Source organism: Anser anser (assembly GCF_964211835.1).
Source record: "Anser anser genome assembly, chromosome: 7".
Lineage (NCBI taxonomy): Eukaryota > Metazoa > Chordata > Aves > Anseriformes > Anatidae > Anser > Anser anser.
This window is the reverse complement of record NC_139727.1, coordinates 41746901-41769998: the sequence shown is the minus strand read 5'-3', so window position 1 is coordinate 41769998 and position 23098 is coordinate 41746901. Positions and strand designations below refer to the sequence as shown.

The window sequence follows — 23098 nt, the reverse complement described above, 5'->3', positions numbered from 1 at the left end:
CATCACTTTTAGGGTTTCATTAGTTAATTTAATCCCTGATACTTTACAAGCCAGTAATGATCTAGCTGCCCCAGTGTATTGGGTTCACATACCAAGGTTTGGGGGGGGGAGAGGGGGGTGGAGCAGGCTGCCCCCCCCCCCAGTACTTGGGAAACTGACCAAACACCATAGCAAATATACCAAAACTTCTAGACTGTTACTTAGATAATGCCTTCATCCTCTTTCCCTACTCATTCAACTTCCAACAGCTCTGTCAAACACTACGTACCCCACCTTTAACACCTTCAATAACCCTTTTTAACACTTCTATCTTTCTCCAGCCTGTACTTTCCCATTTTCCTTCTCTCCTCCTTCTTCCACTCCGGATATTCCTATTTGAAATGGCCAGCCTAGCCACACTTCAAAGCCTGTCTTTCCTTGCCTGCTATTCCTTCATCTCTCTTCCTCTCCTTTCCATCCTGGCCCTGACTCCCCCTGATGATTTCCTTCCTCTTTCTCCAACCCTCTGCCTCACTACCTGCTACGCTGTCAATACCATTAGTTTCGCTCTCTGCTTTTCCTTCTCATCTCCCCTCCCGATATACACCTCCAGGGCCTCCCGCAGGAGGGCCCCCCCCAGTGACTGTTCACTACATCCCCCCATCTTCTGGAGCTTTTTCTGTGTATCTTGCCAGGCTTTAATCACAAAATGAACTTTCAAGAGACCTTGGGATACCAGGTCCTTGGGATTCATCCACGAGTACTTTCCCATTCTGACCCCAAATCTCTCATATGATTTCTGTGTTGTGCATTATTATTATTCCAGCCAGGATCAGCAAGGATCCTACTAGTTGCTACCTCACAAAGAAGGACGTACCGATCTCTACTTGGAAACGCATCAGTCCATAGACTCTGACCCACCTAAAGACCCCTGCAACTGACTGAAGCAAAAACAAAGCACTTACCCCAAACGGCAGCCCAGGCAGAATGAGCTCTCTGATGGGATGCCTGTGACTCAATGACCACTAGGCCCTCCCTGGAACCCAAAGCCAATCACCTGGGAAAGGGGAGGGGCAAAGCACAAGAAAGTAGAAAGCAGAAAGAGAGCAGGAGGAGCAGCAGCTGTTTTTCTTTTCCTTTATTTTTTTCTAGCTTATCTGAACAGCATGCAGAGTACAGACCAGAGAACTGGCGTCTCTCTAGAAGCAACAATACCAATGCTTTTGCTTCAGCTTTGAATATTGAAATGACAATATGAGAAAGCAAGTTACTGAAGCTAACTGCTAACTAGCTCAACCTTTCTTCTACACAGGAAGAAAAATCTAGCAGCATAACAGATTACACCCCAAAACCAAAATCAATGTAGTAACATCACTCGCAGGAAAAAATGTAGTAAATGATGTAGAAACATCACTCGCAGCCCCGAGGCGCCTGCAGTACCCAATTTTCGCCAGCAGGCGGCGGCAGAGGGCGCCAGGGGCGCCACCGCGCATGCGCGGCCCGAGGCGCCTGCAGTACCCACTTTTCGCCACGAGGCGGCGGCAGAGGGCGCCAGGGGGGCGCCACCGCGCATGCGCGGCCCCGAGGCGCCTGCAGTACCCAATTTTCGCCAGCAGGAGGCGGCAGAGGGCGCCAGGGGCGCCACCGCGCATGCGCGGCCCGAGGCGCCTGCAGTATCCATTTTTCGCCACCAGGTGGCGCAGAGGGCCCCAGGGGGCGCCACAGCGTCTGCGCTGACCCAAGGCGCCTGCAGTACCGGATTTTCACCAGCAGGTGGCGGAAGAGGGCATTCAAAGGCGCCACCGCGCATGCGTGGCCCCTCGCCGCCTGCAGTACCCGCTTCTCGCCGGCAGGATGCGTCCTGAGGGCAGCAGGGACGGCTTCCCAGCCCATTTTCCCAGAGAAAGCACAAAGGGAAACAGCAGAAATTTGCACCCCACGCCGCCTCAGGGAGGAAGTGTCTGCCTTGAGCAACGTGCTGCTCACGGCTGGGAAGCTGAGCGGCGGCAAGCTGAAACAGTACATTTTTTTATCAGGACAAAAAAGGCAGGGAGATAATAACAACGAGCCCAACGCGGGCAAGAGGATGCTCAGAGCCCAATGACCGCAACTCCCGGCTTGCTGGGGGAATGGTGCTCCTGGCGGCTTGACACTGCAGACACCACGGCGCCAGCCCCAGGCTTCCCCACCTGCAGCCCAGCACCCGCGGACCTGTGCCTGCCACCCCGTGCCATCCCCGCCTGGGCTTTCCCTGCCCCAGCCACCAATGCCCCAGGACCCAGCCTCCACAACGCCATCCCCTGCCCTGTGGGTCCTGCCGGGAACCCCCAGCCCCCTCCCCACTTGCGCCTCTGCAAGCAGCCCCCACCACACAGAGCAGTCCCCCCAGCCCGGGGAGCAAAGACAGCAGCGAGCTGTCCCCCCACCCGGCAGGGCTGGCCCCGCACTCCGAGGGGTCATCAACATCCAGCGGCCGGTGGACACGGGGCCACCCCCCCCCTCCACACCCACCCCGCTACAGAACCTGCACCCCCACACAGACAGCGACAGCCACTTCCCCCCATGGCAACCACCAAAGGGGGCACGGGCCGGAAAGCAAACTTTATTAAACTGCTGTGCAGGACTCCCGGGAGGGGGGCTGCGGTGGGGCTCCCTGCCCGGTCGTTCTCCCCTTCCCCTGGCGGGCAAGGCAAAGAGCGGCGTCCGTCTGTCCGTCCGTCCGTCCCTGCGTGGGGAGCGGATGCTGGAAGTGGGCTTCTCACTGTCGCTGCTTTGGGCAGTTGGCAGAGTAATTGCCTTAAGTAACAAGGCAAGTTAAACTCATATTCACATTTTAAAGAAAGCGTACAGCATCGAAGAAGCTTTCAGGGTGGAGGGCAGCTGTGCTACCTAAGCGTTCCCTAGGCCTCCAACTTTACGTGCTATCACACTAGGGGAACTTGGTGTGCTGACTCTAAGGAAGGGGACGGAGCGTAAAGCGGAGTGGAAACACCACGGATAGGCTCTGCGACCAGATGGGGACCAGATGCTCTTGTGCACACTGAGACCGATAAGCTGCACGTTTGCTACCCTGAGCCAACAACCTGTCATGTTTTTAACAAAACACTGCACTCCAGGGAACTTTTGCTCATTCTAGTATCATCATAATACCAAAACACACCTCCATCCCAAAAGCTCCGTGTCTCCAAGGTGCGACCACCCCTCGCTGAGGGCATGCTCTGAGTTTCTCAGACCCCTGTACCTTTAAAGGAAAGCAAGAAAACTTTACACCAATCATAACCAAGGTATGCCTGACTAGAGTCACTCAAGCCCCACCTAAAGGAGAGAAAATAAATGTAAACTGTCTTAAGTGAAAGGGGGTGTTAGGGAAGATACCATCACGAAGGATACCTTTCTGACTTCCAGGATCAGTCAACGGGCTGAGCCTCTCTTCCCCCCGCACTGGGACGCCGTGGGGTAATATTTGAACGCTTGGTTGTACCAGGTGTCTCCTTGGAAACTTAGAAATCTCTAGAGCCTTTGTGCCTTTTAATGCGTTAACAGCCAGGACGAGTACCTGTGTATTTCATGCGTGCTCGCTTGCTTTCGCGGACAGTGAATTTATCACTGGCGATCCAAAGAACCTGTGTCCTTGTTGCTGTAATAAATTGCTGTTCATTGCATTGTTCCTAGCCGTGACAGTTCTCATTGAACGCGACTAGAGCGAGGGCGTGCTACGTTATTGGTGAATCCGTGACCGTGATAGTTCAGTACCCCGAATCCGACCAGACACATAACAGTTAGTCAGCTACGCCCCTTAACGCGACAGTATTTCATAGGGAAAAACATTAAGCCTAAGATTTCCCATGCCTAAGGCCCTGGGGGTCAGGCAGAGAAGGAACCCGAGACTCTTAGCCATGCGACTCCTGAGAATCGCAGCTTACAGTTACTCACCGTCTTCCGGTCTCACAGGATGAGGCAGAGGTATAATTAATTCCTTCTCCATCTCGCTGGAAAGAGCTTTTCTCCTATCTATGACAAAGGAAAAAAAAAAAGTTGCGATCATGGGAGTCAGTACACAAAGCCACACTCTGTGAATTCACTACTATAGTTAAGATCATTTTTAGTCAAAAAACACCTCGGCAGCAATGTTACCACTGCAAACATAGCGCGGCAAGAAAAATTCCACTCAAGGTAAAGTAAAGGGCAAGCTAAAAGGACGAATGACGTGACCAAAGGCAACTGCAACAACCATCTACCAGATGGGTCCACAGCCCTCGTCCACAGCCCTCAGATTTCACAGCCGTCTTTCCTGACAAATGAATCCTAGAAGAACAGAAAAGATACACAAGGTGTCCAGAAAAGCCTCTGGGGAGACTACTGAAAGGAAAACCAAACCAAAAAACTAGGAACAGCAAGCGGCGTGTACGTTGGTTCTGTTAACAGAGTAACGCTAACGTACTAGAAATTTCCACGTTCTTTGACCTCTACCTTGAAAAAGTCACCCAATTCTGTCAGTGTTCACCATCGCCTTTTTTTTTTTTTTTCTTAATTTTCACGTGGACATCCGAGGAAAACATTTTGAGTCCCTGTCATCAAGGGAGAGGAGGAGAAAAAAAAAAAAAAAAGAGAGAGAGGGATGAGGGGGGAAGAAGCGCAGCCATTCCTTGCCTCGGTAACGCGAGCAAAAAGCTCAGGCGCTCGGCAACAATGTGCTTTGAAAGACAAAACACAGAAGAAACTGCATGTTATCTCAGCCGTAGAGTCACGTGTATTTGTACCTGCTCATTTATTCATCTGCCAGTTTATTGTGCTACAGACGCTACAGAACGTAGAGACTGCGAGGTTACTACAACCTTTTGTAACTGATTCAATCTTCAGTAGGAATAGCAATCTAAAAGAGCCAACAAAATCCCCTTTGTCGACAGCCATCTGAACTTTTATCATCTAACAACAGTCCTACAAACATCCCCAGGGATGCTCAACTTCAGAAACTTTCCGTTCAACCTGAGGCAGAACAAGCCCTTACCCTGGACACCTTCACCTGGCTCTCCACTGCTAGCAGGGTAGCACTCCGATACTGCCCAGTACGCGCTGCAGCCTACTCGCTTACACGTATTTACTGCAGCCTGGTTCGATACGCTCACAGAGAGACCCATGAAAAATCCACCCTTTCTTTCAGAAAAGTAAATAAAGACATACATACATATGACACAGTAAGGAAGAAAAGCTGAACACACGGGATGCCGTCCTTTACCGAGGGGCAGATCCAACATCAGCACAGGGAGCCTTGGGGCACGTGAGCAATCATCTACACCAGCCATCGGGACAAGCCAAACGCACGCACACAAGCCTCGATTTAAAAAAAACAAAACAAAACAAAACAAAAAACACGTTAAGTTCCTTTATAACTTATGGAAGTAACAACCTACAGCTTAGATGCAGTTGGATTGCATCAGCTTAGGGACTGCCTCCTTCAAAATTCGCGGGGGGGGGGGGGGGTGGGAAAACCAGTCTCGAAAACCTGTTGCCTAACAGGAGACTGTTGCCTGCTCCTCCATAGGTTACGTTCCTCCAAGCATCGTCCTGTTCCTGGATTTTACCAGCCACAACGGGATGGTCCCACTGGCATGAGTCAGGGACGCTTCGCACGGGGTTTATTTGATGCTGAAGTAAGTCTTCTGCGGGTATAAGTAACGCAGCACGAGATGGAAAGTAAGCTAAGGCACCGTCTGCGGCACAACGCTTGTGTGATATTGGACCTGAGGGGACCAGTCAAAGCCTGCAATAATCGCTGAACGGGTGGGTAAGTAGGGAGCCCTACGGGAAACAGAGCTCATGTTCTGCAAAGCTCTTTTGCCATCAAGAAGAGGACCTTTTCTATTCAGCGTCTTTACTGAACTTTAGGCTACTTCCTATTCGCTTTGGCAAGTTAGCCTCCGTAGAAGCCAAGAGATTTTAAACTGCCAAGCACCATTGATAGCTCCTGTTCTCTGACGACAGGGAATTTCAATCGGGGCGCTAGTTAATATGAACGTCTGGCTCTGTTTCACGCAAATCAAGTACCTAAACCACAGACAGGAGTCTGCAGAAAGAATGCTTTAAAAGGTGAATTTAAAGAGAGGGATGATACTCACTTTTCCAACATTTCTGCAATGACTGTGGCAAAAAAGGCTGCACCAGGGACGTCTCTATCATTCCCTCTAGGATTTAGCAACTGCATACAGTTATGGGTCAAACACCACAGCTTCAACGCAAGGCAGACCTCGAAGGTCACATTTCTGTCTGCGTATCGAGTTCCGCTGGAAAGCCCCCAGCCACTCAATTCCCAAGCAACTTTGCCACAGCCAGCGCTTACCTGGAGTTTTGCTTTCTCTCGCTGCTCAGTACGGGCCCAAGGCTTCTTTTGTTGCACACAGTTCAAGCAAAACTCTCGGGACATAACCAATAGACAGACAGACAGGCAGAAATTGCCTCTCACGTCTGTCTTGACCGACCACAACCAGCGTTCTGGAAAGTCCCGCAAGCACCGGTTTATTTCTAGGACAACTCTGAAAGCTGAGGCGGGACAAAGGTTAGCCTCTCATACCACAGACTGAGCAACAAAGAGACAGAGCTCGACAGGCCAATTCGTTCTAGGTCTAAGAAGCTACTACAGCTTGGCAGGCACTACATGGCTTTCCTTTGTGCTTCCCTGCGCCGAGTGGTTCGTGTTTCTGCAAATTCGATAAAGCCTTTGAGCCTGGGCTGCAGGAAGTTTACGAGCACGCCTCGGTTTCACCCAAAGGTCGCTGCAACTTACCTGGACAGACGGGTTGCTCTTTCTCCTGGGAAACCTGCGACTGCAGCACGCCAGCTGCAGCTTTCCTCCCTTCAGCTGCTGCGCCACCTTCGCTCGGCGACAAACCCCGCAGGGCTCCCAGCGGCGGGGAGCTGCTTCTGCCCTGCTGAGCCGCAGGAAAAGGAGAGAGCCGGCCGTCAGCACGCGGGGGGAGGAAAACCTCCGAGGCGCAGCCCGACGATCGAGCGCAGCGAGGACCCGCGCCCGGCCGCCGCAGCCCCCACCCCTCCCGGCCCGACGCTCCGGGGAAGCGCCCCCGAAGGCTCTCGCTCGCCTCACCGCCGGCAGCCGCGCTCGCAGCCAGCGGCAACCTGCGCCTCCCGGCGCGCACGGCCCGGCCCCGGCCCCGGCTCGGGGAAAGACCGGCCGCGCACCACAGAACTACAGCTCCCAGCATGCCGCGGGACGGAGCAGTCCATCCGACCCAGAGGGGAGTCGGCCAAGCGCACGCAACCGCCCCCCCCCGCGCCGCTTCGCCCCCCTCTCCCCCAGCCCTCCGAAGCCCCGCGCAGTGCAGACCCCGCCGCACGCCCGCTCCGCTCCGGTCCGCTCCGGCACGGCGCCGCCCCCGCCCCGCACAAGGGCCGTTTCCGCAGAAGCCGCCGACCGCGTGGCGCCCCAACCGCCCGCCGCCTCGCCCCCTCCCGGCCCGGCCCGGGGCGGCACCGACCACCAACCTCGTTGCGGCACCGCGCCGCGGGGGCCCGGCCCGGCCCGGCCCGGCCCGACAGCTTCCGCCCATAGTGCCGGCAAGCCCTGCACGGCACCTCCGCCCTGGGTTCCTCCGAGCCAATCACGGAGCGTTTCCGCCCTGAGTTAAGGCTAGTCGTGACGCCACTTCCGCTCTGGGTTCCCAGCCAACCATGGAGTGCTCCTGCCCTCAGTGAAGTCTCGCCCTGACGCCACATCCACCCTCATGGTGCAGCCAATCACGGAGCCGCTTTGGTCCTCAGTTAAGGCACGCCCTGACGTCACTTCCGTCCTCGGCTCCCTGCCATTCACGTAGCCGCCTCCGCGCTCGGTAGGGGAGGTACCCTCCGCCGGGTAGACCTGGCAGCCGCCCCCCTAAGCAAAAAAAAAAACAAACAAAAAACAAACAAAACAAACAAACAAAAAAAAAAACCGCATAGTCCTGCAGTCCCGCAGTCCAAAAATGCCACAAGGCCATAAATGCATAGAAGTGTGCATTTAGCATACTGCATAGCATCTGCCCTGTAGTCCTGCAAAAATCATAAGGGACCCAGAACCACAAAGCAAACACACCAAGTAACACTGCCATCTTATCCGTAAACATGCTATAACAATTACTCACCTGAAGAAGAGCTGCATGCAATACAGGCACCTATTACTAGATTGGTTTACTCTAACAGATCCTACTAGTTGTTACCTCACAAAGAAGCACATACCAGTCTGTACTTGGAAATGCATCAGTCTATAGACTCTGACCCACCTAAAGACCCCTGTAAGTGAAAGAACCCTGTGAACTGCGGCACCCGGCCTCCCCGACGCCCTCCCCTGCCCTGGGGGTCCTGCCGGGAACCCCCAGTCCCCCCACACACTTGCGCCACCGCAAGCAGCCCCGGCCATGCTCGCCCACTGCTCTGCTTCGCCCGCAGACCGGCCGCCCCTGCCCGAGGAGCAAAGACAGCGCAGGGCTGCCTCCCCGGTCCCACAATAGGCAGCCACCCCCCCACCCAGCAGGGCTGCCCCTGCACTCCCAGGGCCAGCAGCCGACGGACATGCCCTGCCCCTGCACCCTCTGCGCCCACCCCGCTACGGAACCTGCACCCATGGACACACGGCGACTCCCCTTCCTGGGGGGGCAATGCATCAAGCGGCGTCCGGCCGGCCGGCCCTGCGTTCATCCCTTTGCGGGGAACGGATGCTGGAAGCGGGCTTCTCACTATCGCTGCCTTGGGTAGTTGTGGAGTAATTGCCTTAACCGTTTTCACATTAATGGAAATGGATAACCCAACCAAAGTTAAAACAAATGATGGGAATTCTCCCCTGTGAAGACAGGCCAAGAGAGCTGGAGTTGTTCATCGTGGAGAAGAGAAAGCTCCAGGGAGAGCTGATTGCTGCCTTTCAGTGCCTAAAGGTGGCTTATAAAAAAAGATGGAGAGCAACTTTTTGCTCAGACAGATAATGACAGGGCAAGGGAGTTTTTAAACTAAAAGAGGGGAGTTAGATTAGATGTTATGAGAACAGGGGAAAGGATAGAGGAAGACAGACACAGAGAAGGGCAGAGGAATCAAAAAAGATCAAAAGACGAGTGGGACAGAGGAAGGAATAACAGCGGTAGCTGGACAGAAGAACTGCAGGGAATGCTACTGCAGGCGTACAACCCTGGGTGCTGCAGTACAGTGCTTTTGTCATTGATGGGCAGCACCAGTTGTGGTTGCAATGCTGTACAGGTTCAGTGCGAGCAATTGTCGCAAAGTCTCAGGAGAGTACAGAACCACAAGAGGAGCGTGGGGCATAATGGCTTTCTCAGGGTTCCAGAGTAGAGTGCAATGGTCCTAAATGGGTGAGTGGAGTAACACAGCTACCCAGCAGACACCCTGATGCCCAGACAAGCCCTGCGTGCCACTATGTTGGCTCCTGAGCACCATGCACATGCCAGCAGTCAACAAAGCGTGCAGAGGCAAGTTAGCAGCAAGAAACGGATGCACATGAGAGGATGTCCCTGTGCAGCCTGCACCCATCCCTCTCCCTGCCCTGCCAGCATTTGCAGCGTGGCACCATTCCACTCCCTCCCCATCCACCTTGACACTCCAACCACCCTGACCTATGGAGGGCTGCACTGAGCCCCTGGCTGCAGCATGCACATGTGAGTTCACTTGTTCCACTACGCAAAAGGAAGCATTTATTCAGAGCTTCTTTTAAACTTCAAAGTAGTATTTCGTCTGGAAGACGGGTTTGGAGAGATTACATTTCGTACAAAACCCATGAGAAATAAATGTCTGGTAGAAATAGGTAACAAAATTCACACTGTATATAGTTGTGCTATTTATCTACAGTTGTCAAAAATACAAAGAAATTAGATTAAAAAAGGTTGCTTGGTCAAAACATCAAAGAAATATATGTTCCAAATGCATAGAAATCAGAGAGTGATCAAACAAAGACAGTAAGTGTCTTAAAGCTTTAGAGCTTTCAAGAGCTGCAATGATCACATGACTAAAGAAAAGCTACCAAGTTTGTTTGCCAAGACAGATGTTCAAATTAAAGACAGGGAAAAAAAATTACACTCTACCACCAGGCATCTTCGCTGGAGGGGAGCAGGGGGATGAAAAGAATGCAGCAGATATTTAAACTTTTCCTTATGGTATCTGTATGTTTCGAAGAAACCTCTCTGACAAAAGCAAGGTCAGTTTGCAAATACTATCTAAGGAAACAGTAAGAGACAGCAACAAATAATGTGTGTCACCGATAGGATCACTTCATATTCATTGTACCGCACAGTGACCAAGAACAATGATCCTGGAGATGAAAAACAACTCTCTCCCCCCAAAGAGCACCCTGAAGCCTGAACGTCTTCAATAAACATTTTACCCCTGAATTTCCTCACAGTGTTCTCAGTTGGTATTTCTCTGAGGGAGAGGTAGGCTCTCATGGAGATACTTCATGCTCCCATGCTCTGAGAAGTCAGAAACAACATGATTGTCCCCTCTCAGTAACCACTTTGTAGTTAAGAGTCCTTCAATTCCCACTGGTCCACGTGCATGGATACGAGAAGTACTAATTCCAACTTCAGCACCTGTAGAAAACACACAAGATAAAGGTGGTTGATCCTCAGAAGATATTCAACCTTGTACTATATAGCTCTACATCTTTATGTAGAAGCAGTCATTCGGTGTGACCTCCCTTCCTTCACTCCTCCGCAAGTGTCAGAAGTTATTTTTATCTGTTCTGATTAGAGGAACTTAACTATTATAAATTGGAATGTTTATACTTCTGTCTGTTACAGCTTCACGTTTAGAGAGAAAAATAAGCCAGAAAGGTACGTATGTCTTACATATATCATACATTTGTTTGATGGTTTACCCTTTGTACAATAAGAACTAAATTAGTCAAGATTGCAATCTTATGTCCTTTTTTTTTTCTTTTTTTCTCTTATTAAAGAGACCATTGTATGATCTTATAAAACCCTAAATACAATTTTTTAGCACACAGAACACTGCATGTTCAAGCCTGCTGCAGAGATTTCTAGTAGTTTCTACCTCAGGAATTAATGTTTCCCTTGTCTTCTGCAATTCCTAGTACGTGCACCTGTTTACTTAGGTAACTGATACTCAGTTTTGTTCCAGTCTTTCCTTCCTCCCACACTGCTGAGTGAGTGAACGGCTTTGTGGTGCTTAGCTGCCTGCACACCACAGGCACTTACCAAGTCCAAATCTATATCCATCAGAGAATCGGGTACTGGCATTCCAGAAAACACAAGCACTGTCCACATGCTGGAGGAAGAACTCCGCTGTTTTCTCTGAGAAAGAGGCAGAGCAGAAAATATGATACAGTACATACAGAATGATCATGCAGTCCAATAGGCACAGCCTCATACTGTGAACAGATATAATAGCAGAACTTTCACACGCAACATTATCAGACAGTATTTAACAGCCTGGATTAAAACATGTTCATACACACCTTCTTCATAGTATGTTTATCACATAGACACAACTGTAAATGTTACAAGGAACTTGCAAAGACAAGAAGAAAGTGAAAAGATGTCTAATTCTTACTACAGTCTAGACCTTGCAAACAGGGATAGTTGTATGACTGGGGAGAAGTGACAGCAGCCCCAAGCTACATTTTGCAGTCAGACAGTTAAACTACATGTTCAGCTCTACATTATCTCAATGGATACACGGAACTGTTCCAGATAATGGAAAGTCCTATATTAAGTTTATATTGAAAATAGCATTTAGGAAACAGAATGCAGAAACACCACATGAAATCAGCTAACTAACCCAGTTCAACACAGAACATGCAAGACTGGAGCAACCTCAAGCAGAGTTGTACAAGCCTTAGTTCTCTGGAGGATGCCTTTCTCTGTAAGGCTGTAAGCTGCAAGTCAGTCACCCACAGCAATGGGACGAATGCTAAAGATCAACTCTATCTCCAGTACACACCCAAGTAAATCACTAGTGCACCAGGTAGTGGCTTACAGTATCAAATGCATGCCTTTCGGTGCTACTCATTTAAGTTCTGCAGAAGGTGCAGAAACAGATGCCTGCTTGAATCTCACACTGATGAACCACAAATCAAAATGACCTTACTGTAGCTGACTCTCAGAAGTTTTAGGCTTGTACTGAGAGCCATCCTTTGGCTGCGAGCAGCTCTAGCTATGTTTTGAAGTGTCAGAGTGTTCAAGCCTCATGTAGAGGAGTGGGAGAAGCACAGAGCTGCACACAGGAACAGAAGTTCGCAGCATCAAAGGAGCAAGAAACTGGGAACTGAGATATAAGCAGCTTTTACACTACAGATGCGGAACTGGGAAATAAAGGACTGGGAGAGATGGGAGAAAACACTTGTGGTCCTTGTTTGCAGGACTTAAAAGTGACGTGGGAAGACAAAACACATATAGTCTGATCTTTTCTACAATCCCTATTCCCTCTATAGAAGCTCACCTCTTCCTCCTTCAGAGGCCTAAAGACATCTCCAGGATTCAGGAGATGTTTCTGCAAAACTGTCTGATGTGGTAAGTCTGCACAATACAAAGCAATCTGCCTGACAAGAGCATGTGCTGACTTGCTGTTGGCCAGTTGCTCAAACACATGCCTTCAGCTTCTTGAATAAGGGCACACAACATGTTTTCCTTGAATTAAACACAACTATAGATAGATTTAGCTCATAGGGTTCCGGTTGATTATGCTTACTACAGAACCAAGATAAGAGAACTACTGCAATGTAAGTAGCTATGCTAATAACAAGAACCCACAGTGAAACCAAAGCAGAAGCTTAAGGAAACAGATTGGTCACAAACCATTCTCTGTGATGATAACATCCGTGTGAGAACTTCCATACTTGTGGATATGTTCAACAGCCTCTTGTACACTGTCCACAACCTCAATGCAGCACTCCAGATCCCCATATTCAGTGCGGAGAGATTTCACTTCTGAGGGGCTGAATGTCAAGTAAGAGGCAAACTTTGGGCCAGCATGAATCTTCACCTGCAATACCAGAAGTATTTTGTGCTGTAGATTTTACCGGTGCTTAACAGGTGAAAAGTGCAGCTTGTTGTTCTGGGTATAGCCAGGATGGAGTTAATTTTTTTCATAGCAGTCCCTGTACTGCTACATTTTGGATTTGTGCCTTAAACAAACCACTATTTTGGCTGTTGCTAAACAGTGCTCACGCAGTTTCAAGGCTTTCTCTTTTTCCCCCACAGTGAGAAGGTCGAGGGTGTGCCAAAAGTTAGGAGAGGACATAACCACAACTGATTCAAACTGACCAAAGGGATAGTCTATGCCATATAATGTCATAGCAATAAAAAATGAGGGGAAGGGAGTTTCGAGGAAGGCAGACATTGCTCAGGGACGAGCTGGACACTGATCTATTTGTGGCAGGTGGTGAGTGACTGTATTTTCATCACTTGTTTTGTTTTTCCCTTTCTTCTTCCTCTTTCCTTTGCTAATTAAACTATATTTGTTTCAAACCATGAGCTTTCTTGCTCTTGCTCCTCCCACTTGAGAGCAGGAGGGAAAAGTGAGCAATGCGTTGGGTGATGCTTAGCTGTTGGACTGGGGTTAACCCACATTTGTGAATCAAAGGTTTGCTACATGCAGTGCAAAAAAAAAATAGCCTCAGTTTTCAGAGAGCACATTGGTGAACTAGCAATAAGGCACAATAGCTGAAATGCTATGTTGGCTACCGATCATGACATGCTCCTAGTTCAGGGTTCATTTTAAATTATTTAAAGCAATTACATCATTTAAAGAAAGACATCTGGCTGGAGAACAGTACAACACTAGTGGTGGGAAAACAGCTAAACACTGCACCTAGCCCTTGTACCTATATTTTTAGAAAGTATGTGGTCTGTAAGTAGTTGTAGCAAGCAACTTATTTCCAGGTTTGCAAGTCTCACCTACAAAAGACTACCTGTTTTTATCCTTTTGTTTTGTAAACTGACACCAACCCTCTCCACAGCGTATGTTTCAGACACAGAAGAGTTACTGGGCCCAAAACAAGGTAAGGACTCACAGTTATTTTACAATCCTGATAAAGAAGATCTAATGCATCATCAGTCTCTGAGTTTAATCGTAGCAGCTAAGACACCTAAACAATGAGAGGGAGGAGCGGAGGGGCAGGTGCTGATCTCTTCTCTCAGGTGACAGCAACAGGACCCGAGGGAATGCCATAGAGCTGTGACAGGGGAGGGTCAGTCTGAATGTTAGGGAAAGGTTCTGCACCAAGAGGTGGCTGGGCACTGGAACAGGCTCCCAGGACAGTGATCACGGCACTGAGCCTGCTGGAGTTCAAGGAGTGTTTGGACAACGCTCTCAGATGTATGGTCTGATTTCTGGGTGGTCCTGTGTGGAGCAAGGGGTTGAACTTGGTAATCCTTGTGGGTCCCTTGCAATTCAGGGTATTCTATGATACTTCAGAATTGCTGATTAGAATCCCTACCTTTGAAGGCTTTCAAGAAAGGTGCCTGTAAGATGGCATTTTCTTGTGCAACTATAAATTTTGTTGATAATGAAATCCTGACCAGTATTTGCATGTTTCCTGTTCTCAAGTCAGATTAGACAGCAGTAACATCAAGTCCTCCCCACTGTATTAAGGGGTGGGAGATGGTGGGTGATCATGGAAATTCACCAGTCCTCACACAAAATCCATAAATTTACCCTTCCACCCGCACCCCCCCCCGCCCCGCAAAAAAAAACCACAACCAAACCAGACGTTAAAAAAAAAAAAAAAGAAAAAACCCAACAACAAATAAGTGAGGACTTGCTCCTGACTAGCTATCTGGGCCAGCTTCTCTTAATATGACTTCTTTTTATCATCATCAAAACATGACCTGTCTATTTTACCACGTGTTCCTGCATGAATTACTGCTTGTATACACTATTTGCCAAATGCAAATGCTATGTGAAAAATCCATGTTTTAAGTGTAATTTAAAGTACTTCACAAATATTTCTCTCCTGATGCATCTCTGCTACAAAACATTATACACGTCAAAGCAATTATGTAGGATAGTGGCCTTTCACTGTTCCTGTGGAACAGTGGGAGGGGAAAATAATGGGAATGGAAATAATATGGAAAAATAATGGGAGGGAAAATGGGTGGGAATAAAGGCAAGTGAGACAAAATGTTAAAAAATGTGGATGAAGCAGATTTGAAAAGGAGAAACATAAAATGGGAAATGACTGAGGTAAGAAGGTAAGTTAGTAGATTCAATAAGAATAGTCTTTGTGTCCGGGAGGTTGCCAGCCATTAAGTCAGAATTAAGAATAGTAGAGAAGGGGTTGTGGATATGTTCTTCCAAGGCAGAGAATGATTTTTTGCTATGTAAAAGGAAGTAGTTGTATCCCAGCAATGGCATGCAGCCACCCCGAAGAAGCTGCTTTCAGATCGTTCCCATGGAAAAGCTTGGGGTTGCATGGAGAAGCCAAGAAAGCTCTCCGAAAGTTCATTTAGGTGTACAAAGAGACATGTGGGTAACGTGTTATGTCATTATAAAACTACATAGGGCTATGTCAGCAAGACCAAAGGCTCCTAAAATTAAAAAAAAAGTAAATAAAACAAAACAAAAAACAACACATGTATACATGACTAACCTGTTCTACTCTCAACATGTCTATGATCTGATCAAACAACGGGGTTCTCAGCAAGTCTCGATGAATTAAGAGTGTTTCCAGAGCATTACACGCAGCAGGATATTCACACTTTGAGTCTCTGACTGAGGTTTAAGAGTAAATAATTGGTTACATACCATTTATGACAAAGATTTTGAAGAGCATGTGAATTATTATTACGTATGGTTATTATTATAACCATAACACATATTCCAAATGTGAAGTTCAATTACACTCATGATATCCAAGTCACCCTCTCACAGCTTACTTATTCGTGTGACCTTCTCAACGCTGGCATCTGTGTCCACATACACATGACAGATCCCTTCACTGTGTCCCATCACTGGAATTCCCTTAGCAGCTTTCTGGATATTCCTGACTAGCTGGGATGAACCACGTGGAATGATTAGATCTATCAGCTTATCCAAACGGCAGAGATCTTCTACTTCCTCTCTTGTATTCACCTGTGAAAGTTGTGACACAGTCAATGGCCTGAATTCTCAAGCTCTGCCTGTGCTTTTTATACATGCCACAGCAAAAAAAGTTGTTGATTTAATTCTAGACACTTACTAGTTGCACTGCATCTTTGACTCCATGAATGGAGAGTGCTTCTTGTGTCAGATGATGAAGGATTTGATTGCTATATGCAGCCTCTTTCCCTCCTTTTAGTAGCAAGCCATTTCCACTAGCTATGGCCAAAGCAGACACCTGTCAGAAAGGAATTAAAAAAAAAAAAGAGAAAAAATGATCTGACTCCTCTGTGAGAATAACATCTGCAAAATAGAGTAAGAACAGGATTTTTAATTCTGCTGACTTATTCAATATTAATATATGGCACCAATAAATTTTTCCAAGTCAGAACATGTAACTCCAGAAATGAAGTATCTTAACGTTTCAGGAACAAACTTGAGCTTCAGGGTACTACTGGCTAAGGGAGATTGCAGTGAGTAAGTCAAAGGAAACCCTGAACATAGGCTCTGGCACAAATTCAGTCGCTGTATAAAACTATTTCAGATGCAAGAACTCTTATCCCTAATCATTCTGGCCGGAAGTAGCTAACAAGCTCTTCCTACGAAGAACATTTTTGTTGTGCTGTCTAAAACAGAAGTCATAAGTAGACAACACTTGAGATAAGCGTGTCGGAGAAAAACCCTATAGATAATAAGCCTTTTATTTTTTATCGCATTGATTTCACGTTTATAACCAGAAAGTGTCCTTGCCCATGGCGGGGGGAGGGGGGAGTAGATGACCTTTAAGTTCGCTTCCAACCCAAACCATTCTATGATTCTATGACACCTCCCACTAGACCAGATTGCTTAAAGCCCCATCAAACCTGGCCTTAAACACTTCCAGGGATGGGGCATCCACAACTTCCCCAGGCAGCCTGTTGCAGTGCCTCACCACCCTCATAGTAAAGAATTTCTTCCTTTTATCTAATCTAAAACTACCCTTTTTTTATTGTAAAGCCATTACTCCTTGTCCTGTCACTACACTCCCCGACAAAAAGTCCCTCCCCAGCTTTCCTAAAGCCCGCTTTAGGTACTAGAGGGCCATTATAAGGTCTCCTCAGAGCCCTCTCTTCTCTAGGCTAAGCAACCCCAGTTCTCTCAGCCTGTCTTCATAGGAGAGGTGCTCCAGCCCCCATCAACTTCGTGGCCCTCCTCTGGACCTGCTCTAACAGATTTATTTCTTATGTTGGAGTCCCCAGAGCTGAATGCAGCACTCCAGGTGGGGCCTCACAGGAGTGGAGTAGAGAGTGAGAATCACCTCCCTGGACCTTCTGGTCATACTTCTTTTGATATGGCTCAGGATACAGCTGGCTTTCTGGTCTGCAACTGCACATCGCTGGCTCATGTGGAGCTTTTCATCCATCTACGCTCCCAAGTCCTTCTCTGCAGGGCTGCTCTCAACCTGCTCACCACACAGCCCGTATTCATTCTTGGGAGTGCCTTGATGACAGTGTTGAACTGCCAGCCACTTAGCCTTCTTGAACTTCATGAGGTTCTCAAGGGCCAACCTCTTAAGCATCTCAAAGTCACCTCAGACCAACTCCTTTTCCCTACTAGTGTCCTCTGGGTAAAAACAGTTACCATGTTTGATATTCTACCTCATCCTGCTGTCCACAATTTGAAAAGAATACTGAAAAAATTAGGAATACTTCAGAAAGATAGACTAAATGACAATGATCTAGGAACCTTGCCGTACCCAGATACTGTGTGTCTTTAACATATAAAACTAGACATTAAAATGCAATTTGATTGTATCCTGTTAAGAATCTGCCTCTCCAAAGATCAGCATCACAAAGGAAAGCTGCAGAGACAAGCTTATTTAAATAAAAAAATCCAATCTGTAATGGGTTTCAAAACAGTTTGTTCCCTTTCAACAATAATAGAGCATGGCTATACTTCAGAACGATTGGATTTCTTGAAATCTATAGGAAGCAGTCCGTGAAATATGATCTCGGAACCTCGCCTTTTAAGCATCAGAGGCAAACGTGCTATTTGTATATGCTCCTTAGAAGCTAAACTGTCAGTCTGCAATTGTTTTACCTTTACTGCAACTCAAGACTGAACTCTGAGCACTGACTCAAGTCCGTGTGTGCTGTCTCCAGCTAGCTGTCAGGCACACACTTCTCCATGGAGAAGTCAAATTTCCTCTGTAATTGCTTACCCAAACCAGTATGAGATGCAATAGGAAACTATGGAGGAAGCAACCTCTCCTCTGCATGCAGAGTCCCTCCTACTGTCAGCTACAGCATGGGACAGAAACCGTATTATTCAGATGCAGAGGTATCAAAGATGATCCTCTGAAGTCGCATCGGAGAACTTGAGGATGGGGGCTGGCAGGAAGAAAAGTAACTAACAAGACACGCCATCCTAAGTCTGTAAAAAAAAAAATAGAAAAAAAGGAAAAAATAGAAAAAGGTCAGGGGGTTGGGGGTGGGAAGCCAGTAAGAACCAGCCTGATAAAAGGTTTACAAATGAGATGAAGAAGAGGAGGAGAAGCGGAGAGATTGGCTATGCAAGGCAAGAGACCCAGGAGGCAAAGGCTGGAGTCTAGGAAGGCAGACTAGAATGTGACAAGGAAACATACTGGTTTTCTATGAAGAACAGAGCTAGCAGCAAGGAAGTAATAATGGCAGACAAGGGAGACTAGTGCCTTTTCCTTTCACATGAACTTTGCCTAGAGCATACTCCCCTTCACTATGTAACGAGGACCAACACTCACAAAATTCAGTTATAAAATAGGAAGCTGCCCTTTGGCAGTCTCTTTCTAAGTGCCCATACCCATCACTTGCTCCTCAAACACTTGCTCATACGTTAGAGAAATGCTCAATCAGTCTTGCTAAAAATACTAGCAGTGAGAGCCTAGACTCATCGCTCCACAAGTGAGTAAAAGCAATCATTCTGTGCATTCAGTGCAAACATGCAGTATCAGTATGGGACCGACCACTCACAGCCTAGAGCTTCTACTTTCTGTGCTAGTTTTTTTTAGCATATATTCTTAACAGTTGCGATTTGTTATTAACAATCTATATTAAACACTTGATGTTTAATTGTAGCCTGCAACTCAGCTGTATTCGGCGTGGACAGGAAAGTGCTCATTGGTAGGAACCTCGTAAGTTGCAAGTTAAGCAGGGAACCTGCGTTATTAGACACATGCAGAAACTGCACCACCTGAATGTAAGCTAACTCCCTCTCTATGTTGGGTATCAAAAACCAACCCTGAATAACTCTCGACATTGCAGAAGCAAGTCCCAAGAATGTGTCTGTAGAAAAAAAAAATTGGGATGACAACAAAATTCATTTCAGAAGTATAAAAGCAAAGGTGTTCTGAGGCAAGACTTCTTGCAGCCTTCCAGTAACTCACCAATAGAAATACACTTTCGTTATCAAAGATCTCTCTGCCCTCCTCACATACCTGTGGAAGACAGTCAGGACGGGACTCAAAAATCACGAGAAGGACCCCAATAGGCACTGTCACCTGCTCCAACTCTAGATCCTTTGCTATTCGTGTTCTCCGAATTATGCGGCCGACGCTGTCCTGTGAAGATGCTGCAATCTGACGTAGCCCAATAGCCAAGCTGTTCAGCTTTGATGTAGACAGACTTAGACGTTTCAACAAAGGAAGTGCCAATCTTCCTAGAAGAAAGAAAAAATTGTGCTCAAGATAGATGTATTTGTCTAGTTTCAAGTAAAGTGACCTAATGGTCAAACTAGGAAAAAATTCAGCTGTTTCTCACACCATAGCAAGAAACCTACCTAGGATGAACAATGTAAAGCATTAAGTTTAGTAGCTACAATAAAACTGCTCAAATTTGACAATGATTTCACCTACCATCACATATACACCTAATATGATATGAATGATTTGCATAGGAAGTAACATCCACAAAGACAAAGTTTGTCCTATTTCTAGTACTGTTATACAACTGTGTACCTGAATTTCTTAGAAATTTCTACCCTTGCAATATTCCTGGACGGTTTGGGCAGTAATTGCATCTTTCTGTTTCACAGATAGAAATCCCAAAGAGCAGAGGAACACATAGCATTTCAGATTGGGCAAGAACTGCCAGAGTTTTCTAGTCTGAACACATTCAGGTAGGAAGTTTACTCAAAAATGTCCCTCCAGGCATTCTGATCAGTAAAAAATGGTTGCCATATGTCTTTTACTGAACATTACAATTTCTGATGTGCCAGTTTCACACGTTTTCTAACCCAAGACCAGCTTCTTGATGCACCACTCAAACACAAAAGAATGGATTTAGTCTATGCTGCCTGAACTGTACTTTCCTCAGTCAGAAGGTAATATGGTTCTTTCTGGAAAGTATCATTTTTAAGTAACAACGTTCCCCGCAGGGGCCAAACATTATGTTAACCAGCCCAGGAGATACTCATGCTATTTCATGCATGACGATAACAGGGAAGATACTTGCTATATTTAATTTCTAAAGCGAGCCTCCTTTGGCAAAAGAAAACACTATTTATTTTTATTTTTTTAAACAATGCTGTGGGTTGCTGTTTTCAAAGGCCTCTCTGTCTTCTCTGATGAAGACATCTCTCATGTAATTATGGAAGCTGCAGCTGTTTCCACTGACAAGCTCTCTAAGTCCTCGGCTCACTAACCTGTGACAGCCATAATATCCAATTGCAGGTGACAGAATATTCTAGTTCTGCTCATTTCCTTTGAGGCCCAGAAAAGCTCATGACAACAGGAGTACCATGAAAGGACCCATAATATTACCTTTATTTTCAGCTTCTTCTAAGTCCTTTTTGTTTGCCAAGAGAATTTCTTCTCTCTGATCAGTTAATAAGTCAGCAAGACGATAAATAATCTCCGCTCTCTGAAAGAGAAAAGTTTCTGAACTGCATCCTTATATGAAGTCCATGGTGTTTGACATCTGGCTCACTTCAGCTCATTTCTGCGGACACATCTTCTCACTGTCTTGACTCCCTGAATGCTTGGAGCCAGCTGATTTTTTCCAGGACTCATTTGTGTTATAAACCTGTATTTTAAGACTTGCCACGTGTTCCCAACCTTAAAGAGTGAGCACATACTGTTCTCTCACCTGCTCAGGCTGCAGAGCTGCCAGGGTCCTGCCACCAGCTCGAGACATTTCACCCTGCTGCTCTACTGTAGGGCCTGCCAAAACAAACAAACAAACAAAAAAATACAACCACAAGACATGCAGACAAAGGTTACAGCCCATGTGGAAGGAAAGGAACGCTAACCTTTCATCTTCCAACTCCTTACTCAAAGCAGGAAAACAGGTACGGTCTTAATAGACATATCAAAGAAATTTACTGTATGCCAGAACAAGAAAATCTGTATCAGATACCAAAATGCTGCCACGGTCCCCGAGCATAGCCCTTTTCAAGGCATCACGGAGATTCAGCAAGATCATCCAGGTCACAGGGGACAAACAAGCTTGTATCAAAGCTGCATACAGCTTGTATTAAAGAGACTTGACAAAGAGCAAAAGAATACAAGGACGGCTAAATCTCAGGGCGTAGGAGAAAACTGAAAACAGGAAGGCATCCTTTGAAAAAGTTTAATTAGACAACTAACGAAAAGAGAAAACATTGCAAAACAACATGGGAATGTACAAATAGTACTGGGAGCCAAAAGCGGCCTGAGTAACAGCTTGCAGAATAGCTGCTCTCTCCACGCCTCTCCCTGTGCACACTGAAGCGTTCCTACAGAAGAAAGGTTTTCTTCTTGGCATGGATATCAAAGAACCTGTCTCAAACTGAAATGATACAGAACAAGTTTTGAAACAGAAACAGAAGTAACAAGTCAAAAGGCTCACGCAGCATTTCACTAAGGAGTTCTCAAGTAGCTCACGGAGAAGCTACGTTTTCATTTTTAACTCTCTTGAAATTGTCTGTAGGACAGATGACTTGAATGTGACTAATATGCCTGGACTTCTATTTCAGAAGCGTCCTACAGAAATTGCCAGAGCGGGAATTCCCACGTTAAGGAAAATAACAGGAGGTAAGAAAAGAAGTAGCGGACACTTGATTAAGAAGACTTAATTAAGGAGTGTTAAAACAGCTTTTTAAAGCGAGGTCATACTTTATAAAGTAGAATGTATTTTCGTGTTCTTTGAAAAGAAGTGACACACGTAAGGAGATAAGAGTTCATTTTAAAAAGTTACCTGAATATTTAAAGTGTGTTTTGGAAGACAGAAGACAAAAGAAAGAATGGGAGTAACCACGTTCCATGGTAGAGGAAGGGTCGCAGTAAGATTTCACCTTTACTTTTGCTGTTCACCATATTTGTAATTGTCTGATGCAGCAAGTCATCAGCTGGAAGGAACCCAAGCAGAGGATTCAAGATGTTCTATTCCAACATTAAAAATTACCTTTCAAAAGCCGTTTGTCAAGCAGAGCGTAGTTTCCCATCTGTTGAACAGGCAGGCCTAGCCAAATTTCGACCCTAAACTTTCAGGAAATCTCTACAGCTCCCAATGTACATGTTACTTCCGTACTCACCTGCAGGTTTTACCTCTGAAAAAAAAGTTCCAACTTTCTTCCCTTCCACAATATCTGTGATGACATGACCCGAGATCTTTGGGTGGGTTCCATTTGCAATCACTACAGAGGTGCCTCCTTGGAGGGCCCACAGAGCTGCTTTCACCTGCAATGAAGGATAGAGCCAGTTCCCGAAAATGCACTTGTTATTTGAATCCCCATGCTCAACAAGAATTCTTGCTCCACTTTGATCACTTACGTTGGAAAAGACCCTTCAGACCATTGAGTCCAACCATCGACCTAATTCTACCACTAAACCATATCCCTAAGTGCTACATCCACATGTCTCTTAAATATTTTTAAGGATGGGGACTCTACCACTTCCTCGGGCAGCCTGTTCTAACGTCTAACCACCCCTTCCATGAAGAAATGCTTCCTGATAGCCAACCTAAACCTCCCTCGGCACAACTTGAGGCCATTCCCTCACACCCTATCACTTGTCACTTGACAAAAGAGACTGACACCTTGC

General features: G+C 46.7%; 1 protein-coding gene across 44 annotated transcripts in view; it reads right to left on the bottom strand.

Moving 5' to 3' along the window:
• Positions 1–23098, bottom strand: part of ALDH18A1 (aldehyde dehydrogenase 18 family member A1) — a 58764-nt gene that overhangs the window by 12742 nt on the left and 22924 nt on the right. For 5 of the 44 annotated variants that reach the window (XM_083843301.1, XM_083843300.1, XM_083843271.1 and 2 more), the window contains 17 exons: positions 22591–22735; positions 21165–21238; positions 20840–20939; positions 19517–19737; positions 16166–16303; positions 15864–16059; positions 15578–15699; positions 12783–12969; positions 11184–11279; positions 7477–10556; positions 6761–6902; positions 5483–6674; positions 5165–5311; positions 3913–3990; positions 3370–3616; positions 3140–3220; positions 2562–2775 (listed from right to left, as the gene is read on the bottom strand). In XM_083843301.1, the coding sequence (XP_083699427.1) occupies positions 10375–10556; positions 11184–11279; positions 12783–12969; positions 15578–15699; positions 15864–16059; positions 16166–16303; positions 19517–19737; positions 20840–20939; positions 21165–21238; positions 22591–22735 (1461 nt within the window). In that variant the 3' untranslated portion in view covers positions 2562–2775; positions 3140–3220; positions 3370–3616; ... (3 more) ...; positions 6761–6902; positions 7477–10374. Of the gene's footprint in view, positions 1–944; positions 2799–3139; positions 3221–3369; positions 3617–3912; positions 3991–5164; positions 5312–5482; positions 6675–6760; positions 6906–7476; positions 10557–11183; positions 11280–12782; positions 12970–15577; positions 15700–15863; positions 16060–16165; positions 16304–19516; positions 19738–20839; positions 20940–21164; positions 21239–22590; positions 22736–23098 lie in introns of those variants that run through there. The other 39 variants (XM_083843298.1, XM_083843299.1, XM_083843267.1 and 36 more) reach the window with 38 other exon arrangements.